Here is a 22,366-nt window from a genome sequence, read left to right on the forward strand (position 1 = left end):
GTAAGTCGTCGAACCGCTGACCAGCTCTCGCTATATCATGATAGTCAGTTTTCGACTTTCTCTGTTGAGGTGTTTGACCGGACGAACCAGAAACACAATCGCAGTAGTTCTCCATTTACTACCTTAGCCGAACAAGCGGAATGTAAGGAGGTAACCACAGGAGTCGGGCAACCCAACTATTGACCAAAGACATGATTCGGAGCCGATGCATATAATGCAGTATTCGGGGCGCCGAAGTTTACTATAAAATTATTCGGACTTTTTAGTTTTGAAAAATGTGTGGCTGAATAGAGCCCCTGGAAATTTATGCCAAGGTGTATATGTCAATCTGTCATGAAGACGGAATACAGATTATGAAATAAGCCAACACCAAATAGGGTTGGACAAAACTGTTTCCACTATAGTCTGATTGATACGTCAAAACGTGCTCTTACAGAGAATTCCATAAGCATCAAGGCTATTTTACATGCCAAGAATTTGTGAATAAGGGAAAGTTGTATACAAGTCCTAAAAAAGGTGGTCTTGAAGATCCTTTGGACACCCCGCCGCATGCCTACGCCGCTTTTCACCTTGGTGAAGGATCCTTTGAAAGGATCAATGACCGTATATATAGAAGGGGCCTGGGAAAGGGCCCTTGTACCACCAAAAAGTGATCTAGGTTTTAAAGAACATGAAATAAGAGAGAAAAGATAAAATAGAAAAAAAAAGATGAAGATTAAGGTCCGAATAGGGCCGAGCCGTATTGTGGACCTTGTCCTTAGTGTGCCTCCGTCCTTCCCCAAGGTATTTTCAGTGTGTAGTTATGTACGTGCGGTATGTATGCCATGATTAGATGGGGGTTTTGACGCAGGCCAAATTGCTAGTCCAGCTCTGGATGAACTGAACTGTCGTTTTGCAGGGTAGACCGGACTTGTTTGACACTGTCCGGGGGCGCAATGGCCAATGAAGTATTCGGCTTGATAAGGCCACCCCGTACCTCAGCCGCGAGAGCCGCGGTATGCTCCTCGGTACAGAGGGAGCACTCCATATTTCCATTGACTGTTATAACACTACGTGGTCCAGGCATCTTGAGCTTTAGATAAGCATAGTGCGGGACTGCGTTGAAACGGGCAAAAGTGGTTTGTCCGAGCAGTGCATGATAACCACTGCGGAAGGGGACGATGTCGAAGATCAAATCTTTGCTTCGGAAATTATCCGGTGAGCCGAAGACTACTTCCAGCGGTATTGACCCTGTGCAGCAGGTCTCTACGCCAGTATTACTCCTTTAAAGGTGGTTTTAGTAGGCTTGATCCTTGATGGATCAATACCCATTTTACGGACAGTGTCCTGATAAAGTAGGTTAAGACTGTTGCCGCCGTCCATGAGGACTCGCGTGAGATGGAATCTGTCAATGATTGGATCGAGGACCAATGCTATCGAACCTCCATGACGGATACTGGTCGGATGGTCCCTGCGATCAAAAGTGATCGGATAGGCCGACCATGGGTTGAATGTTGGGGCGGCTGGCTCTATGGCGTAGACGTCCCTTAGTGCGCGCTTGCGCTCCCGCCTAGGGATATGAGTGACGTAGATCATATTCACTGTTTTTACCTCGAGGGGAATTTCTTTTGCCCCCCTGTGTTCGTTGGGCGAGGCTCATCATCATCCTCGCTAGGCAGCCCTTTCCCCTTATGTTCGATGTTTAGCTTACCGGCCTATTTAAAGACCCAACAATTTCTGTTGGTATGATTGGCAGGCTTGTCAGGGGTGCCATGGATCTGGCAAGGCCAATTGAGTATTCTATCCAAATTGGATGGACCATCTTTGTTTCCTTTTAATGGTTTCTTCCGCAGACCGGGTTTAGAGCCACTGAATCCATCGTTGACCGCCATGTCTTCGGTATCTTCATTGTTGCTTCGGTGCTTGTGTTTGTTGCGTCGTGGCCTACCGTTGCCATCTCTGGCTTCGGTGGTGCCAGGGTCGCTTGTGTCGTTGCTTCTACGAGCTAGCCAGTTGTCTTCTCCCGCGTAAAAGCGGGTCATGAGTGTGGCAAGAGCTGCCATGGACTTCGATTTTTCTTGGCCGAGGTGTCGGGCAAGCCATTCGTCACGGACACTGTGTTTAAAGGTCGCGAGGGCTTCAGCGTTCGGACAGTCAACAATTTGGTTCTTTTTAATTAAGAACCTAGTCCAGAGTTTTCGGGCTGACTCTCCGGGTTGCTGGACTATGTGACTAAGGTCATCGGCATCCGGAGGCCGGACATATGTACCTTGGAAGTTGTCTCTAAAGGCATCTTCCAAATCTTCCCAGCTACCAATGGAGTTCTCTGGGAGGTTGTTTAACCAGTACCGCGCTGGTCCTTTCAGTTTTAAGGGGAGATATTTGATGGCATGGAGATCGTCACCGCGGGCCATGTGGATATGGAGAAGGAAACCTTCAATCCATACCGCGGGATCTGTTGTGCCGTCGTACGATTCGATGTTTACGGGTTTAAACCCTTCTAGGAACTGGTGCTGCATTACCTCATCGGTAAAGCATAAGGAGTGTGCGGCGCCTCTGTATCGGGCAACGTCATGAAGGAGTTAGGATGACATCCGTATGCGTTTTTCGGCCCTGGTGAGGTTATGCCTATCGCGCCTAGCCCGATGGCCGTCTTCTCACGTTGGGGCACACCCCCTTGATCCATAGTTTGATCTGGCTTGGCCCACTCTATTGTCCAGGTCCTGCTGTAGGTCGTAGTTGTATCCTGGAGCCATTGTCTCTCTGCCTCTAAGACGAGGTGGTGCCGGTTGGTGTTTGGCATAGGTGGCCGTTTTATCTCGCCCACGTGGTGGCTGGTCTGGTTCATCAGCGCAGTCATGTCTTGATAGTATTGGCTCGAGGGCCTCGTCGTCAAATTGTGGTAGTAGACGACGCTTTGAATAACTCTTTGTTGAGCATTGGAGGCCATATTCTTCGGCAGCTAGGACCTGGGTCCATCTGTCGTTGAGTGTATCCTATTCGGCTTGGAGCCGTTGCTGCTACTCTTTTAGGCTTCTCACACTGGCGATTAGTTGGTGCTTAAAGCGCTCCTGCTCAAGGGGTTCCTCTGGCATGATGAAATCTTCGTTGCTGAGGCTGACATCATCCTCGGAGAATGGTAGATAGTTGCTATCTTCCAAATCCTCATTCCCGACTGGATCGTCGGGGTTAACTTGCCCCTCCTCCATATCACCCTGTCCGGATGCGGGCTCGACGGGGGCTTCTGGGTCTTCGGTGTTCTCTGGAGTGTTATTGTCTCTGGTGCCGGTATTACTGTCTTTTTCGTGACGCCATTTTGAGCGGCGTTGCTGGCATCGATGCTTCGGTGGTGCCTCTGCAGGTTTGTCCTCCACCGGATCCTTACTGCCTTCGTCGTCATCCTCTTTGGGTGTATCCACCATATACACATTGTATGTGGAGGTGGTCGTCCAACGTCCGACAAACGGATGGTCTTGGCTTTGTTCGTCTCTGGCATCGTCGTCCATGCCATCGATATCTTCAGAGGTGTAATCCAGCATGTCGGTTAAGTCCTCGACGGTGGCTATGAAGTGGGTGGTGGGTGGGACGTAAAATTCCCTGCTCTCAGCCCCTAATCCTGGTTGGGCGTAGTTTGGAGGTGATCCCGCTGTAATGGCGAGGGATCGCATTAAGTCTAGAGCCTCGTTTAAGAGCGAGGATTGGACAGGGAAATGAGAGTCCGCGGAGCCAGCCAGGGCAAAAGCCTCTTGGCCATGCTCACTTGGCGTGGATTTCGAGAGTTCGGAGCTAGAATCCGGGGGCGAGTCCGGCCTTTCAATGATAGGGGGAACCCAGTTTGACTCCGGGCTTGCCGAGGAAATAATCGCCTCCGGATCTCCGATAGTGAGCTTCATAGCAGAGAGTCCGGCGGTGATGCGGAGCATCCCATGATCATCCCCATGAACGCACCTACATCTCCAACGACACCACTTGGACCAATGACAAGAGCCTGAACCAAGGCTATCGAAGATAAGGTGAACTCACTCCTCTCCGAACTTCCACTTCCTAGGCATGAGACATGGCTACTACCTAAGTCCGAGACGTTGTGCATGATCAGGTACCAAGAGGACCCTCCCGAAGATGCACGTGAAGATGTACAAGCCCCCAAGTCCACGGATGAAGAGACTCAACGGAAGAAGACAAGTACACCTCCTAGGCCCTGGACATTCGGCCGCGACCCTGGACATCCGGCCCCTGGAGCGTCGCCCACTACAGCAGCCAGCCGCCGAGCATCTACAGGCCCCGGACATCCAGCCCTAGCCCGGACATCCGACCCTGCCCGGAAATCCGGCCTCAAGCCTGGATATCCAGACACCACCGAACCAGGGAGCAGCAAGGCCAGCGCATCCAGCCCGGACATCTGGCCACCTAGCCCGGACATCCGGCTCCTCGTGAAAGCCCGAACATCCGGCCTGATACCCGGACATTCGGCCTCCCCTGTCTGCGCACAGTGAAGGGCCGAGGCCCGTGTACCCCTTCTCCCCCCTAGACTATATATACTCCATCTCGTCCAACTTTCTAGGGTTAGCAAAGGATTAGCTTCTTTTTTGTGTGAGAGCTTTGCTCATCCACTTGGTTACCTTCTCCTCGGAGATTCGAGCCTCCACCGGAGAAGATCCCCCAAGCGGATTCAAGACCCCTCTTTAGGGAAGAACTCAAGACCTCCTCACGGAGAAGACCGGTTACCGTGTATCGTCCGTTGTTGACTTTGGATCGTGTATCTTCCCCTTTGTACTCGAGGATCTAGCACATGTGTGACTTGTTCTTGTTAGTTTGAGTGTTCCTCTTGTGTTTCCCCTTGTGTTTTCCCTCGTTTCCCTCCTCGTGTTCTTCACGGGATTCGCTCCTTTCATGAAAGATCGGCCGATTAGCGTTCCACCCTACATCATATTGGTATCTAGAGCCACGTTGATCATGATTTCGGAGCCTCCCCGTTGTGTTTTCTAGCCTAGTTTTGTTGATTTTGTCCCTAATTCGAAAATTCCCCCCAAAAATAGCCCCAATTTTTTTTGTGATTTGTTGGTGTGATGAAGTTTTGCTGGATTTGATCCGCGGATTTCGTGTGTTGCAGGTAGATCTAGCTTTCCATCCACTTTTCCCCAATTTCCATCCACAAATTTCTCCGAATTTTGCCCGGATTTGAACTCTCCTCGCGACGATCTTCGAATCCACCCACGGATCCAGAGCCCGGACATCTGTCCCGATAGCCCGGACATCCGGCGCCCCGGACATTCGGCCACGACCCCGGACGTCCGGCCCCTGGCAGCACCACTTCCTCTCCACCGCCCGTTTTCCGCCCATTTTTCGCCAAATTTTGTTCCGGTGCCCACACATACTTCTGCATACCCCCCACCACTTCCGCATACCACCACCATCACTTACCACTTCCAACTCCGACAATTTTGGTCCAATTTTGCTTTGAGAATTTGAGTTGCGGTACTACGTCCTACTTGTGTTTCAGCTATTTAGGTACGGTTCGACATCAACATCACCGCCGCTCATCTTCGCCACGGACGCGTCACCAACAACGACCACCTCGACTACATCTTGGTATTCGGTCCACCATTTTGACACCATATCGTAAGCAAGAACGGTAACCTCGTCTTGGTATCGTGATACATCATTCTTGCCATTACATTGATAGCCATCGTCGCCTTACTCCTTTGCGTTGCTTACCCATCGAGACTAGCCATTGAGTATTGCCGACAACAAGACTTGTGCACATTAGTGATCAAACTTCCCATAGCATACATACATCATTGTTACATATCTTGGTATCATCTCTTGTGTCACAAAGTTGTCATCGCATACACAATTGCTATCTTGGTTCGTCAAGCATTGCATGAGAAAAGAGCTCAAACATCAAAGAGCCAAACAAGCTTTTAAGCAAAGAGGGAAAGATAAGCAAAGAGCTTTAAGCAAGAACCATAGCATCATACAACATTAAGATTGTCATACTCGATCATTTTGGATCATTGCATAGAAACACCTTGCATAGAGCATACTGGGGATATGAGTTGTTGCATTTTTGCTAAGTAGGTTGTTCACACGTTCTTGTATCCGCCTATTGTGCAATCGTGCTAGCGTCTCTCTAGTGTTGTGCAACAAGAGCATTTTTGTGGATTCCACATTTTGGCTCATCCTTGGTTGCACGACCACACTTATCGTTTTGCATGTGTGTTTCCGTGTACCTTATATGCTTGGTCTACTTGTTACATTGCATCTTGTGAATCTTTTCCAACATTATTGAAGCTCACTTACAATTGCATCAAATTTTTGTGCCACCATCCTAACCAAGCTCCACCATAAGCTTTTCTTGTGTAGGTGTGAGAAACAAACAAGAGCTAGTACTAATTGTGCTATTTTCTTGCCCTACATTGGAGTGATCATTGATCCACTTTCAAATTCGGTCAAGGTACATTTGGTATTCGTTGTTCTCTTTCTACCACTCACATTTTTCTTGGAATGATGGATAGGCCAAGTACTTCTACCAACCCACTCTTCATTGAGCACGACGACGACATGAACTCCTACGTCACCAAGAGCCACCTCTTTGGTGCACAACGTGCTTTGCATCAAAAGCAACAAGCAATGAGTGAACGCATCGACAACCTCACCGCCGACTTGCGACTCTCCGAGCAACGTACAAGGGACTACTTCGACCACAAGCTCGACGATCACAAGCAAGAGAATGACGCAAGGATGGATGAGAATCGTGCTTTGTTGCTCAACCGCTCTTCTTCCACTTCGTCTTCATCATGAAGGACCCGCTCAAGTTGACACTCCAACTTCACCCTCTCCGGCTCAAGTACACCGACATCGAACACTCTACCCCGTGCCGCGTGCAATGATCGTCAAGCAAGCCTCAATACCCTACGTGACACCGACTCTCAAGAGCGCCGACAACATCAAACTCAAGAGGCGTTTGCACTAGCACGAGAACGACAAAGACAACACCAACATGAAGGGGAAGAGCGTGCGCGTCTACATCAAGATGCACAAGATGCCGAGGCACAACGCCAAGAACAACAACTCCGTGAAGCTCAAGCACTTGAGGCGCAACAAGCCTCCGATATTCAAGTCGAGCCATAGCCGACCGAGGCCGACAAGCTCGTGAACATGAAGAAGCACTTCGCGACGAAATTCAAGAACGAAGATTTCAAGCTCGCGTGCATCGTCAAGTTCCTCAAGTTCCTCATCGAGCTCGACAAGCTCCTCCACAAGCTCGCCAAGAACATCAAGTTCATCAAGAGCATGACGGCAATAGAAATCCTCCATGACAAGAGTAACATGAGGTTGACAACCCTCCTCACCAAGAGCGACACGAGCTTGACAATCATCAACAACATGGATGTCATCATCCCTGACCCCAACACAATGAAGAGCAACGCTACGGCAAGCTCAAGTTCACCATGCCCAAGTTCAACGGAAGCAACGATCTCGAAGAATACCTATCATGGCATTGAAAGTTGACAAGATCTTCCATTTGCACAACTACGACGAAGAGAAGAAGATCGCGATGGCATCACTTGAGTTCCAAGACTATGTCCACATTTGGTGGGAACAAGTTATCAAGCGCCGAGAGGCAAGAGGTGAACCACCTATCACTACTTGGGCGCAAATGAAGGATGTCATCAGAGCACGCTTTGTGCCTACCTACTACAACCGCGACCTCTTCAAGAAACTCCAACTACTCAAGCAAGGAACCAAGAGCGTTGAAGAGTACTACAAGGAGATGGAGATTGCCATGATACAAGCCAATGTCACGGAAGCCGATGAGAAAACTATGGCACATTTCTTGAATGGACTCAACCATCCTATCAAGAAGATCGCCGACTTCCAACCATACTCGAACCTCATCGAGCTAGTGCATCAAGCTACAAAGGCGAAACGTCAAGTGCAAGACGATTTCAAGTATGCCAAGTTCTCATCCAAGTCCTACGGCTTCTCCAACAACCAAGCTTCAACGACTCCAACACCGTCTATCAATCCTTCTACTAGCAACGTTGACAAGTCGAGTTCCAAGAAAGCTTCATCAACTCCAAGTCATCCTCCTACTGCAAGCAACTTTAAGCCGAGAGCTTCATCATCCTCAACCCCCACCGATGAGACCGTCAAGACAAGTTCCTTCAAATGCTTCACATGCGGAGGCCGAGGCCACAAGTCCTATGAGTGCACCAACAAGCAAACCATGATCGAAAACGACGAGGCACCTACGACTCGATGAGTGAAGGAGAAATGGATGCTCTTGAGCAAGTCGCCATGCACCGGCAAGTGAACGATGAAGAGGAACAAGTCTTTTGCGATGAAGATTCAAGTCCCGCTCTTGTTGTCTCCAAGGCCTTGACTCTCCAACATCACCAAGAAGAAGACCAAAGATGCCACATTTTCCACACCAAGGCCGACATCAATGGACGATCCATCAAGGTCATCATCGATGGAGGGAGTTGTCATAACCTCGTAAGTGAAGAACTTTTCTCCAAGCTCCAATTGCCCAAGATGAAGCAGCCACATCCATACAAAGTGCAATGGCTTAGCGACTACGGCACTATCCAAGTCGAGCATCGAGTACAAGTCTCCTTCAAAATTGGCGCCTGTGAAGACACTTTGGAGTGCGACATCATTCCAATGACCGTTTGCCACCTTCTCCTTGGACGGCCATGGCAATTTGATAGAGGTGTCATTCACAATAGCCGAACGAACCACTACATCTTCAAGATGAAGGGCAAGGAGTACGTACTTCGTCCCATGTCTCCAAGCCAAGTTGTCGCTGACAAGCAAGCCACCCATCGTGGAGATCATAGTGAGAGAGCGAGCCACCAAAAAGAGAGTGAGCGCCACAAGCCCAAATCGCACACCTCCACGATGAGCGAAAAGAAGAACTTAGTCCTATTTGCCACCAAACGTGAGATAAGAGGAGTGTGTGAGAACCCATCTAGTGTCCTACGCTACGTCCTTTTGTGCAAAGATAATGCACCACAAGCTAACACTTCTCACACCCTTCCTCTAGTGTTGTCTTCTCTTTTGCAGGAATTTCACGACGTTTTCCCCGACGAGCTACCTCCGGGACTACCTCCACTACGAGGCATTGAGCACCACATCGACCTCATCCCCGGAGCACCGCTTCCGAACAAAGCTCCCTACCGCGTCAACCCCGAAGAAACCAAAGAACTAGAAAGGCAAGTAAAGCATCTCATAGACCATGGACATGTGCGTGAAAGTTTGAGACCTTGTGCCGTCCCGGTCATTCTTGTGCCAAAACGAGACGGTAGCTTTCGCATGTGCTCCGATTGTAGACCTATCAATGCTATCACTGTTTGTTATAGGTATCCCATTCCACGCCTTGATGATATGCTTGATGAACTTAGCGGTGCCACTATCTTTTCCAAAATTGATCTTACGAGTGGTTACTATCAAATCCGCACACAAGAGGGTGATGAATGGAAAACTGCCTTCAAAACCAAGTTTGGCTTGTATGAGTGGTTAGTCATGCCTATGGGTCTATCGGAAGCACCGGGTACTTTTATGCGTCTTATGAATCATGTCTTTCGCCCTTACATTGTTGTGTTTGTTGTGGTCTACTTCGATGACATCCTTGTTTTTAGCAAGTCTCTCAAAGAGCATGCCACCCATGTCCGAACCGTTTTACAAACTCTTCGAAAAGAGTGTCTCTATGCTAATATGGAGAAATTCCTTTTTGGCGTTGACAAGCTCGTTTTCTTGGGTTTTGTTGTATCTTCTAAGGGTGTTCATGTTGATGAGTCCAAGATCAATGCTATTAAGACTTGGCCACAACCAACCAATTTGCAACAAGTGCGTAGCTTTCTTGGCCTTGCGGGTTTCTATCGTCGCTTTGTGAATTTTTGAGCACCATTGCTTCGCCTTTGCATGCTTTGAGCAAGAATAATGCGCCTTTTGTTTGGGGACCATCCCAAGATATCGCTTTCAATGAGCTTAAGATTTGCTTACTCATGCTCATGTGCTTGCATTACCCAATTTCGACAAGCCTTTTAAGATTCATTGCGGTGCTAGTGGTAATGACATAGGAGGTGTGTTAACACAAGAGAAGCACCCCATAGCTTACTTTAGTGAGAAACTTTCCGGCGCGCAACTCAATTACCCCATATATGACAAAGAGCTATATGCTTTAGTTCGCGTTTTACATGAATGGGAACACTATCTTCGCCCTCATGAGTTTATCATTCATACCGATCGTGAAACGCTCAAGTATCTTAAGGGCCAAACCAAGTCGAACAAGCGTCATGCTAAATGGAGTGAATTTATTGAGTCTTTTTCTTATGTCATCAAGTACATTAAAGGTAAAGAAAACATTGTGGCGGATGCCCTTTCCCGCATATGCATGCTTGTTACTCAACTTGGGTTAGATGTCATTGGCTTTGAGCATATAAAAGACTTGTATGAGCATGATCCTACCTTTGCTACTCCTTATGCCAAGTGTTTGACGCACACCTCTTGGGAACGCTATTACATCAAAGATGGATATCTTATGAGAGCTAACAAGCTTTGCATCCCCGAGTCCTCTCTTCGTTTGTTGCTTTTGCAGGAATCTCATGGAGGAGGCTTAATGGGACATTTTGGACGAGACAAGATGTTCGCCACGCTCTCGAAGAACTACTTTTGGCCCAAGATGTTTCGTGACGTCAACCGCTTCACCAACCGATGCTCTACGTGTCGCAAAGCTAAGTCCAAAGCTCAATCCCATGGCCTTTATATGCCTCTACCAATTCCATGTCAACCATGGGAAGACATTAGCATGGGCTTTGTACTTGGTTTTCCTAGGACTCGAAATGGGAAGGATTCCGTATTTGTCGTTGTGGACCGTTTCTCAAAAATGGCACATTTCATTCCTTGCAACAAGATAGACGATGCTTCACATGTTGCCAATCTCTTTTGTAGGAAAATATTGCGTCTTCATGGAGTGCCAAAGACGATCGTTTCGGATCGCGACGTCAAGTTCCTTAGCTACTTTTGGAAGACCCTATGTGCCAAGCTCGGAATCAAGCTACTCTTCTCCACGGCGTATCATCCACAAACCGACGGCCAAACAAAAGTTACCAACTGCACACTCTCCGCTCTACTTCGAGTACTCATCAAGAAGAACATCAAGGAGTGGGAGGAGTGTCTACCTATCGCCGAGTTCGCCTACAACCGCGCAAGACACTCAACAACCGGCAAGTCCCCCTTCGAGGTCGTCTACGGATTCAACCCGTTGTCCCCATTGGACATTCTCCCTCTACCACTCCAAGAGCGCATTAATTTGGACGCAAGTGCACGTGTGACTCATCTCAAGAAGGTGCATGAAGATACAAGACATACTATCGAGCGCCAAGTACAACGACTTGCGACCAAGCTCAACATCAACAAGCACCCCATGGTCTTCAACATTGGTGATCTCGTGTGGCTACACCTTTGCAAGGACCGCTTCCCCCAAGAACGCAAGTCCAAACTTCGACCACGAGCGGACGGACCCTTCAAGGTGCTTGCACGCTACAACAAAAATGCTTACAAGATCGACATCCCATGTGACAAGTACTCCGTGAGCGACATCTTCAACATCAAAGATCTCTCGCCATACCATGGTGATGAGGATTTCGATCCGAGGACGGATCTTCCCAAAGGGAGGGGAGATGATGCAGAGCATCCCATGATCATCCCCATGGACGCACCTACACCTCCAACGACACCACTTGGACCAATGACAAGAGCCCCAGCCAAGGCTATCGAAGATAAGGTGAACTCACTCCTCTCCAAACTTCCACTTCCTATGCATGAGACATGGCTACTACCTAAGTCCGAGACGTTGTGCATGATCAGGTACCAAGAGGACCATCCCGAAGATGCACGTGAAGATGTACAAGCCCCCAAGTCCACGTATGAAGAGACTCAACGGAAGAAGACAAGAACACCTCCCAGGCCCCGGCCATCCGGCCGCGACCCCGGACATCCGGCCCCTGGAGCATCGCCCACTATAGCAGCCGCCAGCCGCCAAGCATCTACAGGTCCCGGACATCTGGCCCTGCCCGGAAATCCGGCCTCAAGCCCGGATATCCGGACACCACCGAACCAGGGAGCAGCAAGGCCAGCGCATCCAGCCCGGACATCCGGCCACCCAGCCCGGACATCCGTCTCCTCGTGAAAGCCTGGACATCCGGCCCGACTGCCCAGACGTCCGGCCTCCCCTGTCTGTGCACAGTGAAGGGCCGAGGCCCATGTACCCCTTCTCCCCCTAGACTATATATACTCCATCTCGTCCAACTTTCTAGGGTTAGCAAAGGATTAGCTCATATTTTGTGTGAGAGATTTGCTCATCCACTTGGTTACCTTCTCCTCGGAGATTCGAGCCTCCACCGGAGAAGATCCCCCAAGCAGATTCAAGACCCCTCTTTAGGGAAGAACTCAAGACCTCCTCACGGAGAAGACCGGTTACCATGTATCGTCCGTTGTTGACTTTGGATCGTGTATCTTCCCCCTTGTAATCGAGGATCTAGCACATGTGTGACTTGTTCTTGTTAGTTTGAGTGTTCCTCTTGTGTTTCCCCTTGTGTTTTCCCTCGTTTCCCTCCTCGTGTTCTTCGCGGGATCCGCTCCTTCCGTGAAAGATCGGCCGATTAGGGTTCCACCCTACATCAGGCGGGCTGCAAACTCCCATCTTCGGACTCGACAGTTTGCTCCGGAGCTAAGGCCAGAGCGGTGGTCGGGGCTGCGAACCCTTCGAAGATCAAGTCTCCTCAGATATCAGCGACATAATTCAGGTTCCCAAAACTGATCTAATGACCAGGGGCGTAGCTGTCGATCTGTTCGAGGTGGCCAATTGAGTTGGCACGCAGAGCGAAGCCGCTGAACACAAAAATTTGACCGGGAAGGAAAGTTTCCCCCAAAACAGCATCGTTGTTGATGATCGAACGAGCCATCGAACCTTCTGTCGACGGCATAGTGGAACTCTCAATGAAAGCACCAATGTCGGTGTCAAAACCGTTCGATCTCGGGTAGGGGGTCCCGAACTATGCATCTGAGGATCATAGGTAACATGAGACAAGGGGGACACGATGTTTACCCAGGTTCGGGCCCTCTTAATGGAGGTAAAACTCTACGTCCTGCTTGATTGTATTTGATGAGTATAGGGGTTACAAGAGTTGATCTACCTCGAGATCGTAATGGCTAAACCCTAGATGTCTAGCCTATATGAATTCTGATAGCCTCTACGGACTAAACCCTCCGGTTTATATAAACACCGGAGGGGCCTAGGGTTGTACAGAGTCGATTTACATAGAAAGGAAACTACACATCCGGACGTTAAGCTTGCCATCCACGCAAAAGAGAGTCCCACCCGAACACGGGGAAGGTCTTCTACCTTGTATCTTTACGACCCATCAGTCCGGCTCACAACACACGGGCCGGACTCTCGAGGACCCCTTAGTCCAGGACTCCCTCTCACACCACCTTGGTACGGTCCATGGCGGCATGCGGACCGCTACGACGGACAACGAGCTTGTATTGGAAGTGGAAGAGGGAGCAACGACATGGATGGGAGGAAGAGAGGAGGAGAATGGGGATGAGGCTAGGCTTGCCTCACCATCCATCTTACATAACCGATTTTGGTTCTAGTAGCGCGTAGAAGCGACGCCATGAACACATTCACACCCAACCGGAGGAGGCGCTAGTCGGACCGGTGGGCTTTGGCACGGTCCCGCCTGTCAATCCAGTTCGGACGTATAGAGCCGTCTTGAGGGGTCTGGTTGGGTGTTGTTTTTGTGACCGGGCCGTGCGCCCATACGTACAAGAAGTTTTTTTAACATGGTACAGACACAAACACTTACATATACGCACATACACTCACCCCTATGAACGCGCGCGCACACACACCCTGCCCCTGAAGCATCTCCGAGAAATTGAACCGAACTCGCCACAGACGCCTTCGTAGTTGACGGAAACACCTTCTCATACTGAACGCACATCGTCGGAAGGCCTGAAATAAATTCAGAAAATATAAGCACCAACGTCAAGTCTATAACTTGAACCCTGGTGGTCTAAGGATAACAGGGTCCTTCTAATCATCCAACCACACAAAATGATTCACACATACAAAAAGGGTTTGAGGGGTGCAGATGCTCTTGAAGAGCAAGTGTAATAAGATGGTCTAAGCGGGCAATAAAGATTTAAGTAATATACTTTTGCTGAGTTGGAAAATGAGAAAATGAGAGAGAAGATAAGCAGGTTGTAGATTAACAACCATCTGCAACACTGTTCATAGAAGCATTTTTGAGAATGTAAGGTGGGTCATAGTAGTACATATTTATAGCTAACTATTATATGTGCTGACAACAAGATCGGCTATAGATGATATGACAACAACATATACTATTAACCATGCTCAAAGCGCGCTATTGGCTCGCTGCCGAACTTACCGAGGCTGCACATAATAGGTAGTATCATGCATATGATACTAGTATATGATATTACCTCCATAATACATAATATCATACATTAGTGTCATATAAATGACCTTATTTTATTGTCATGTGTGATGCGTAGTAGCATAAGATACGTTATCTATACCTAACAATAAAGGGATTAGAGCTTCTATCCGTCCATTTTAAATTTACCCCTAAAGTTGGCACAAATTATCCACTTTGCCACCCGTAAGTCAGAAAATTTCCTTCACAAGGCGCCTTTGGTTGGTTCATTTAGATGAAATCCCATTAGATATCACAAGCACGCACCGCGCTCGGTAGAGCTTCTCTCTTCCACCCGATAGACCCAGGTTTGGTCCCACCTTTCTGCGCTTTATCCTCCCTTTTCTCTTTTATAAATCGTGAACACCAGAGAGCCGACGCCCTATTGGGCTGGCCCATGAGCGGGGCTGGACTCTGTTTTTTATTTGTTATTTATTTTTTCTTTTCTTATTTGAAATAGTCCGGGATTTCCATAAGAATCCAAGTTCCAAACAAAATGCGAATTTATGAAAAATGTTCCAGAAATTATAAACAATTTGTGGACTAAAAAATGTTCATGATTTTGAAAAACTATTCATGTACTCAAAAAATCTTTATGAATTTGAATCAAATGTTCGTGAATTCAAAAAAAATCATGATCTTTTTAAATGTTTAGAAAATAAAAAATGATCGTGAATTACAAAAGAATTTCATTGATTGAAAAAATGTTCATGAATTCAAAAAATGTTCATGCATTTCCAAAAAGAGTTCACTGATTCCAAAAAGTTCCATCTATTCAAATAATTGGTCGATTCATACTTTATTTTATCAATTCAAAAATGTTTGCCGAGTCAAAAAATGTTCGTCAATTAAAAAAATGTTCGTCGATTCAAAAATTGTTCATGAATTTGTAAGCCAATACAAAAAATGTTCATGATTTATAAAATGTTTATGCATTTGTAGAAAATGTTCGTGAATTTGAAAAATGTACTTTGTTATTTTCATCCTAGTGTAATTTTTGTTGGGCATGACTGAGGAGTAACGACAGAAAAAGCATAAACAGTTACAGGCAACTAGATAGGTATTTATTTTGTCTAATATAATTTGGAAACACGTACCGGCAAGTAGATAGATATTTATTTTGTCTAATATAAATTGGAAACACCTTGAGTACACTTAAAAATTCATCCCATATTTATTTAGTTGTGCAACACCATTGGCTCCTAGGAGCATGTGCTCCCGGATGAACAGTAAACTCGAAAGAATGTAAAGAAATTCAAAAAATTCTGATCTTTTTGTAGATGTTCGTGTTAGTATCGCAAGCATGTTTAACAAATTTCATGCGAAACAGAGCAACAGTATTTCGTTGGTGAAAAACAAATAAACTTGAAGTGACTTTTGGTCTTTAATTTGTCTTTTTTTTCATAGGCCAAAATGCTTAACCTTTTTGCCTTCAAATTTGCAGGTAGCATTTTTTGTGACTAAGATCACATAATTTTTTTGTCTTGATTTTTTTGACATCTGAAAAAATATATATTTTTGGGCCTGGAAGCCAAATTAAATTTTCTCATTTATCATGTTGTTTGTCATGTAGTACAGTGAAATATTTCAAGAGATTTACTGATGTCGTCGGGTGTTTTTATGAGGGATGCCTTTCTTTTTTTCGTTACAACGCACGGGTATGTTTGCTAGTCATGATAAGATGCTCGACTCTTTCTTTCTTTATTTAATTCTATATATACCATCTAATTAATATTGTCTAGTGACACACATAATAACAATACACCCGGTACACGCATGGCTTTACGGCGGCCGGATTCGACTCGATTTCGTAGTACGGACATTCGACTACCGAAGGACCCGCGGGCGACGTGCATCGACTCTCGTGTCTGTCCAATCCCGCCCCGGCGCCCCTACGGCCGCACGCAAGCAAACCACCCGCCCCCGGGCCAACGAGACGAACGCACCGCACCGCACCACACCACACCAAACCCCCTCCAAATCCAAAGCCGAACGAAACAAAACTGAACCATTTTCTCCACGCACGAACTCGTCGTCGCCGCCGCCTCCACTCCTCCCACCCTGTTTCCCCACCACACCAAAACCCTAGCCGCCCGGGGCCAGGGTCCACTCTCTTCCTCCCCTCCCCCGCCGCCACGACGGCCGCCTAGATCCCCTGGATCTCGCGCGCCCTAGGGTTCCGGCTTCCCTCGCATCCTCGCCGCCGCCCCGAGCGCGGTGCGATTCGAGGCGGGGTTCTGGCTGGCGCCACCATGCCCCGGAGCTCGCGCCACAGGTCGTCGCACCGGTCGCACAGGCGGGGCGGCTCTGCGGAGCGGTCGGAGTCCGAGGGCGAGGATGCTGGCGCCCCTGGCCCGCGGGAGGAGGCCCCGGCCGTGGCTAGGGTTCCGCGAGATCCCGAGCCAGAGAGGCGCAGGTCGTCGTCGGCCAAGGAGCTGGTGAGCTCGGGGAACGGCTACTCGGAGCACGGGAAGAAGAGGAAGGATAGGGTCGAGGAGACGGTGGTGGATGTGGTCAGCGACAGGTGGAACAGCGGCGTGTGCGAGGATCACTTGGTCGAGAAGAGGTCTAAGAGTGAGGTGTTTGGGCCCGTCGATGTGGAGAAGCTGCCGGAGAAGCCCAAGGCTTCAGGGGATGAGCCCAAGAGGTCAAGCAGACGGACGACGGGATCGGATGAGAGGGTTGAGGAGGTTGTGTCCAAGAGTGATTCCGGGAAGCGGCGGTCGGAGAAGGAGAAGGAGAAGGACCCGGGGAGGAGGGAGAGTAGTGGGCAGCATAAGGATGACAGAGATAGGGATAGGGAGAGAGATAGAGAAAAGGAGAGGGAAAGGGAGAAAGAATGGGAGAGACTGAAGGAGAGAGAGAGGGAAAGGGGTCGGGACAGAGAGAGGGAGAAGGAGAAGGAAAGAGAACGGGAGAAGGAGAAGGAGAGAGAACGGGAGAGGGAGCGGGATAAAGAGCGTGACAGGGAACGAGAGCGGGAGCGTGACAGGGAACGGGAGCGTGAGAGGCAAAAGGATAGGGAGAGGGACAAGAAAGACTATGATTCCAAGCATGAGAAGTATGAAGATGGCAGTGCCAGGAAGAATGGCTCGAAGACTAGTAGAGGGGAGGATGAGGGTTACTCATACAAGAGATACATAGAGATCAATGGTAAGGTAACCCTTGTTTGAAGTGTTCCTGACAATGCTGATAATATTCCAGCTACCTGTGCTACTGTTTAGTTATGCATGCTTTAATTTGTGTAACACATTACTTAGTTTGATACTGTGACTGCATTTGGACTTGTGCTGCTTTCCTCCACCACCATTTTAATCATATAACGAATATTAGTGGCCCCATAAGATGAGAAGTGTTGAACTTTACTGTTTCGTCTCTACTTGGTTGCAAAGAGTCCATTTTTCAGTTAGTCTTTGTTTTTTCTTGTGCTTTGTCTCCATCCATCGTACCTATTTGGTTAACCAAACTGCTGAAGAAAAAACCCTGTCCTACCATAGAAATTTAATAACGTTATTATCATTGGATATTAGCATTGGAGAGCTGATTTGAGATTTCCTTAGCATACTGATAATCTTATTATATTCATATGATTAAACTTTGCCTTGCTCATATGCTGATCTTCTGGAACTTATGCAAGTAGCTTTTATATTTTTTCTGCAATCATATTTTTCTATATCTGCTCCAGCATTTTTGGAACGGGTGTGAAGTTGTGAACAAATTACCAATTAGTTAATTTACTTGTTCTGTTTGTTCCTTCCCGCCCGCCTCTACATGTTTTTTATTGTTTCATAATATTCTTCCTTATGTCGGTTTCTAAAGTGCACATTTTTGAAACAGATACTCCAGCTAAAGAGAGACACAGTAACCCCGATAGGGATAGGGAGACTGATAAACACAGCCGACGAAAAGACGACTCGGAAGACAAAGATAAGTGGCCAATTGACAATAGAGACAGTGATGACAGGAAGACTCTGTCCAGGTATGATCATGGGAAGGTTAGGAGCTCTAAGGAACAAAGGTTTGATGATGAGAAGTATAAACAGAAGTACAAGGATGATTATGAAAGGGATAAGAGACAGCAAGATGACAAGTGTCTGGATGAGCGCATGATCCGAGATCATGGAAGTGACAGGGTTGATTACAAGAGCACAAAAGATGGGCAGCGAATTTCAGAGGGCCATTACAGAAAAGATATAGTTCAAGACGGTGATCGTTATGATGAGTATGGCAGTAGGTACAAGGAAAATAGAGGTAGAAAAAGACTTACTGAGGAAAATGATGACCATTATGATCTGAAAACTCCAAGCGCACGGGAGCAACGTGGAAATTTGGAAAAATCTTCAGGCAGTGGGCGACTCGATTCTCTGATTGAGAGAGCAAGGTCTGAACATAGACATCAAGAAAATCTTGATTCTAGTCCGAGTAAAGTCCATGCAAGAACTTCGCCTGGCTCAAATCCTCATCATGAAAAAGATCAAAGCTGGTAACATTTCTTCTTTATCATTCATCATACGAAAAGTCTGTAGTAGATTAGAAGACTTAAGCTTTGTACTGTATCTTCTCTTGTTGTTGGAGATATCATGTTCCACTTTAGCATCATAACTAATCTAAATAGCGAGGTGATATGTCTTTGTCATGCATAATTATAGATATCATTTAAATTTAACCATCCAAATTTTGGCATGCTTATTGATGTCATATATAGGTGTATTGAGTAAGTGTATATCACTCAATCGAGGGCTGTAAGGTTTCTACATGGATTTGGTTGCTGCTTAGCAGCATTAGCTACTTGGCATCTCAGAGTGAGATAATCCCTACAACTGCTTGTTAGGTAAATATTGGTCATGAATGTGCAGGTAGGAGTATGACTAAAAGTGTTTATTGCGGTTATTGATGGTGAGAAATGGATAAATGCAAATAGAAGAACTTGCATGGAGTGGAATTAATCATTTGGTGTATTTCAGAGAAAAAGCATATTGTAGTTTTGACTGTTTGTATATGTGTTGCACATTTGCCTATCAGAAGGTAAATACTTGTAGGAATCCTTGTATTGTGATCTTTGCCCTAGTTTTTTTTTCTGGTTGATAAATAGTCTTAGAAATTCAGGACTAATAAAACAATCTGATGCAGTTCATGATGCCTACATTTCTCTTTGATGCTTGCTTCTTCTAAAGTTGAACTGACCAATCAATTATCTGCAGGCATGGATCTAAACTGGCAGATAATACAAAGAGAGAGATACAATATGATGAAAAAAGTATTCGACCAAGGACATCCTCAGGGAGAGAACGGACACCTGCTTCTAGACTGCGTGACAGGGATACAGACAATTGGTCTTCGGAAAGGCTCAAACAAAAGGATGATCTCCAGTCACGTGACATACCATTGGAAATTTCTACATCGTCACAATATGATCGAACACCAAGGAAAGATACACATCCTTCACCAAAACAGCTATCTGATAAATCCCCGTCTTCAAACGACCAAAGGTTTTCAGGTAGGCTTAGCAGTGGCCGTAGTCTTGATAACAAAGGGGAAAGGAGCAACCTGACTAAATATAGAGATCGGGATGGTGATTTATCCTTAGAGCGGTCACTTCATCAAGATCGAACACCATCTAAAATTCCATACAGAGAATCAACACCCTCTGCATCATCCATAAGCAGAGGTGGGCATTTTTCAGGCACTTCTCCAAATCGTCCACTGCTGCCACCTGCGAGGCACAGAGATGATTCTTCCTTCTTGGGTTCACATGATGATGACCGTAGACCGCAAAGTGGAGATAGGAGGTTCCATGGCCATCAGAAGAGGAATGATATGAATTCTGGACGCGGCCATGGGCATGCCTGGAATAATGCACCGAGCTGGCCATCTCAAGTTGCAAATGGTTTTGTCCCCATGCAGCATGGTGCTCCTGGATTTCACCCACCTGTACATCAGTTTCACCCCCCACCTATGTTTAACCTTAGGCCCCAAATGAAGTTGAGCCAAACTGGAGTTTCATATCCTATGCATGACTCGGTTGACAGGTTCTCGCCCCACATTCGCCCATTTGGGTGGCCTAATCCGCTTGATGAATCATGCCCCCCTCACCTACAAGTTTGGAATGGGGGCACTGGTGTATTTGGTGGTGAACCTTATATGTATGGCAGGCAAGAATGGGATCAGAACAAGCTGCATGTCGGCAGCAGAGGGTGGGAGGCAACTGGTGATGCATTGAAGGGACAAAATGAATTGCCTGACACTGAATTTCCTGTTGCTAAAAAGGAGCTTGACTCTTTAGCAACCCCTGTTTCAGAGTCTTCAGGTGGACAATGCAATCTTAATCCTTATGAGCAGAAAGAAGCAAACCATTTGATTTCAGAAAAACGTGAAGCAAAGGGTGATGTCATAAGTGCTGTAAAAAGTTCTGATGCTCCCAGGGGAACAACACTCATGGCCTCCATGTTGTCAAGCAACGGTACTGCAGTATTTTCTAGAAACTATTTATCGAGAGTTAGTGTGTCGCATGATCTTGTTGAGTCGGAGTTGTACAAAAGGTGCACATCTCTGCTGGGAGGCTTGGGCATAGCAAATGGTGGCCCTGATGTTTGGAATGGCTCTATTCAGGTATTACAGTGCCTATTTTAATGTATCTGTTTCCTCTAATATGGTTTTCCTATTTTCTCACTATGGCTTTTGCTTTTTTTTTTCTCAGAAGAATGGAAATGCTGGAAAGATAAGTAGAGAACAGGGAAGCCCCAATCTGTTGGGTTTATTTTATCTGAAGAACAACGATGCAACTTTTCAGGCAAGTTAATCCAATCTACTCTTGAAGATTATTCAATTCTGATTTTGAATCCAGTAATTCATTTTTATGTTACTTGTATATACCAGTCTTTACCTATCAATTTTTTGACATGGGTGTTAACATTTTTTTTAACCATAACAGAGAGCTATGGCCCTTCACAAGAATCAGACAGAGAGAGCTGTGGCTCCTACCCAAGCGCAAACTGATGAGAAAATGGACTTAACACAAGAGAATAATGAGGACACAGAAATGCTTGACCGTACGCCACTGAAGGAATTGACGGTGAGTAACCCTGTCTTGCACCACCCTACTGGCATTATTGAAGGGCCACCTGCAACTACAGAATCTGGTGACGTGGATTCACCTCCAGCAATCACAGAATCCGGTGATGTGAATGCACCTCGAGCAATCACAGAATCTGGCGATGTGGATGCACCTCCAGTAATCACAGAATCTGGTGACACGGAGATGGTGGCACCTCCTGTAACCGCAGGTTCTGATGAAGATATGGAGGTGGCCGCCTCTCCATCAATCATAGAACCTGATAAAAACATGGAGGATGTGTCACCGCCTGCAGTTGCCGTACCCGCGGATGGCCCAGCAGATGGTGCAACAGGAATAATCATAGAACATATTGATGGCTCGCAGGAGGTTCCTTCTGCAAATGAAGAACCAGGTGATACCCTAGAGGTTGTGCCTCCAGCGTTCACAGAACAATCTGGCCAAGTCAAGGATGATCCTCCTTCTGTGGCTACTCCTAACAGTGGAGAGGCTGTCTCCATGCATGCAGCAGTTGAAAAAGATATGGACGAGGTTACTGATGACAGCCCTGGGGATGGTGAAGTGAATGCATCTAACTTTGTTTCTGAGTTGGATGTTGTTGCAAGTGGCGCTCAGGATTGTGAAGGTGTGTTGGTGGAGGGTAGCTTAAATTTAAGCCGGATACCTAATTCTCCAGAAAGTACACATTGAAACACCTTTTATTTCATTTTTAATTCCTTATTCTCCGAGGGGTTTGTGCCTTCCGCCTGGAGTTATTTTGAGTTGCGTCGGTTTTTATATACCATCCATTGTTTTTTCCGTC

At 46.9% G+C, this 22,366-nt stretch overlaps 1 protein-coding gene across 1 annotated transcript; it reads left to right on the forward strand.

Moving 5' to 3' along the window:
- The first annotated feature begins 16,450 nt into the window (after positions 1–16,450).
- Positions 16,451–22,362, forward strand: LOC125544256 (LOW protein: zinc finger CCCH domain protein). Its single transcript, XM_048707872.2, has 5 exons — positions 16,451–17,645; positions 18,330–18,975; positions 19,694–21,101; positions 21,190–21,282; positions 21,424–22,362. Exons 1-5 carry the CDS (start codon positions 16,745–16,747, stop codon positions 22,252–22,254), a joined length of 3,879 nt encoding a protein of 1,292 aa, XP_048563829.2. The 5' UTR covers positions 16,451–16,744; the 3' UTR covers positions 22,255–22,362.
- The last annotated feature ends 4 nt before the right edge of the window (positions 22,363–22,366 follow it).

The sequence above is a fragment of the Triticum urartu genome, chromosome 3A (genome assembly GCF_056163025.1).
Source record: "Triticum urartu cultivar PI428250 chromosome 3A, HENAU_Tu73, whole genome shotgun sequence".
In the NCBI taxonomy this organism is placed as follows: domain Eukaryota; kingdom Viridiplantae; phylum Streptophyta; class Magnoliopsida; order Poales; family Poaceae; genus Triticum; species Triticum urartu.

Excerpts from the sequence above, each read along its gene's own strand:
- LOC125544256 (XM_048707872.2), top strand. The coding sequence starts at position 16,745 with ATGCCCCGGAGCTCGCGCCACAGGTCGTCGCACCGGTCGCACAGGCGG. Across the intron at positions 17,646-18,329 it reads GAGATACATAGAGATCAATG|ATACTCCAGCTAAAGAGAGA; the intron begins GTAAGGTAACCC and ends TTTTTGAAACAG. Across the intron at positions 21,283-21,423 it reads ACAACGATGCAACTTTTCAG|AGAGCTATGGCCCTTCACAA; the intron begins GCAAGTTAATCC and ends TAACCATAACAG.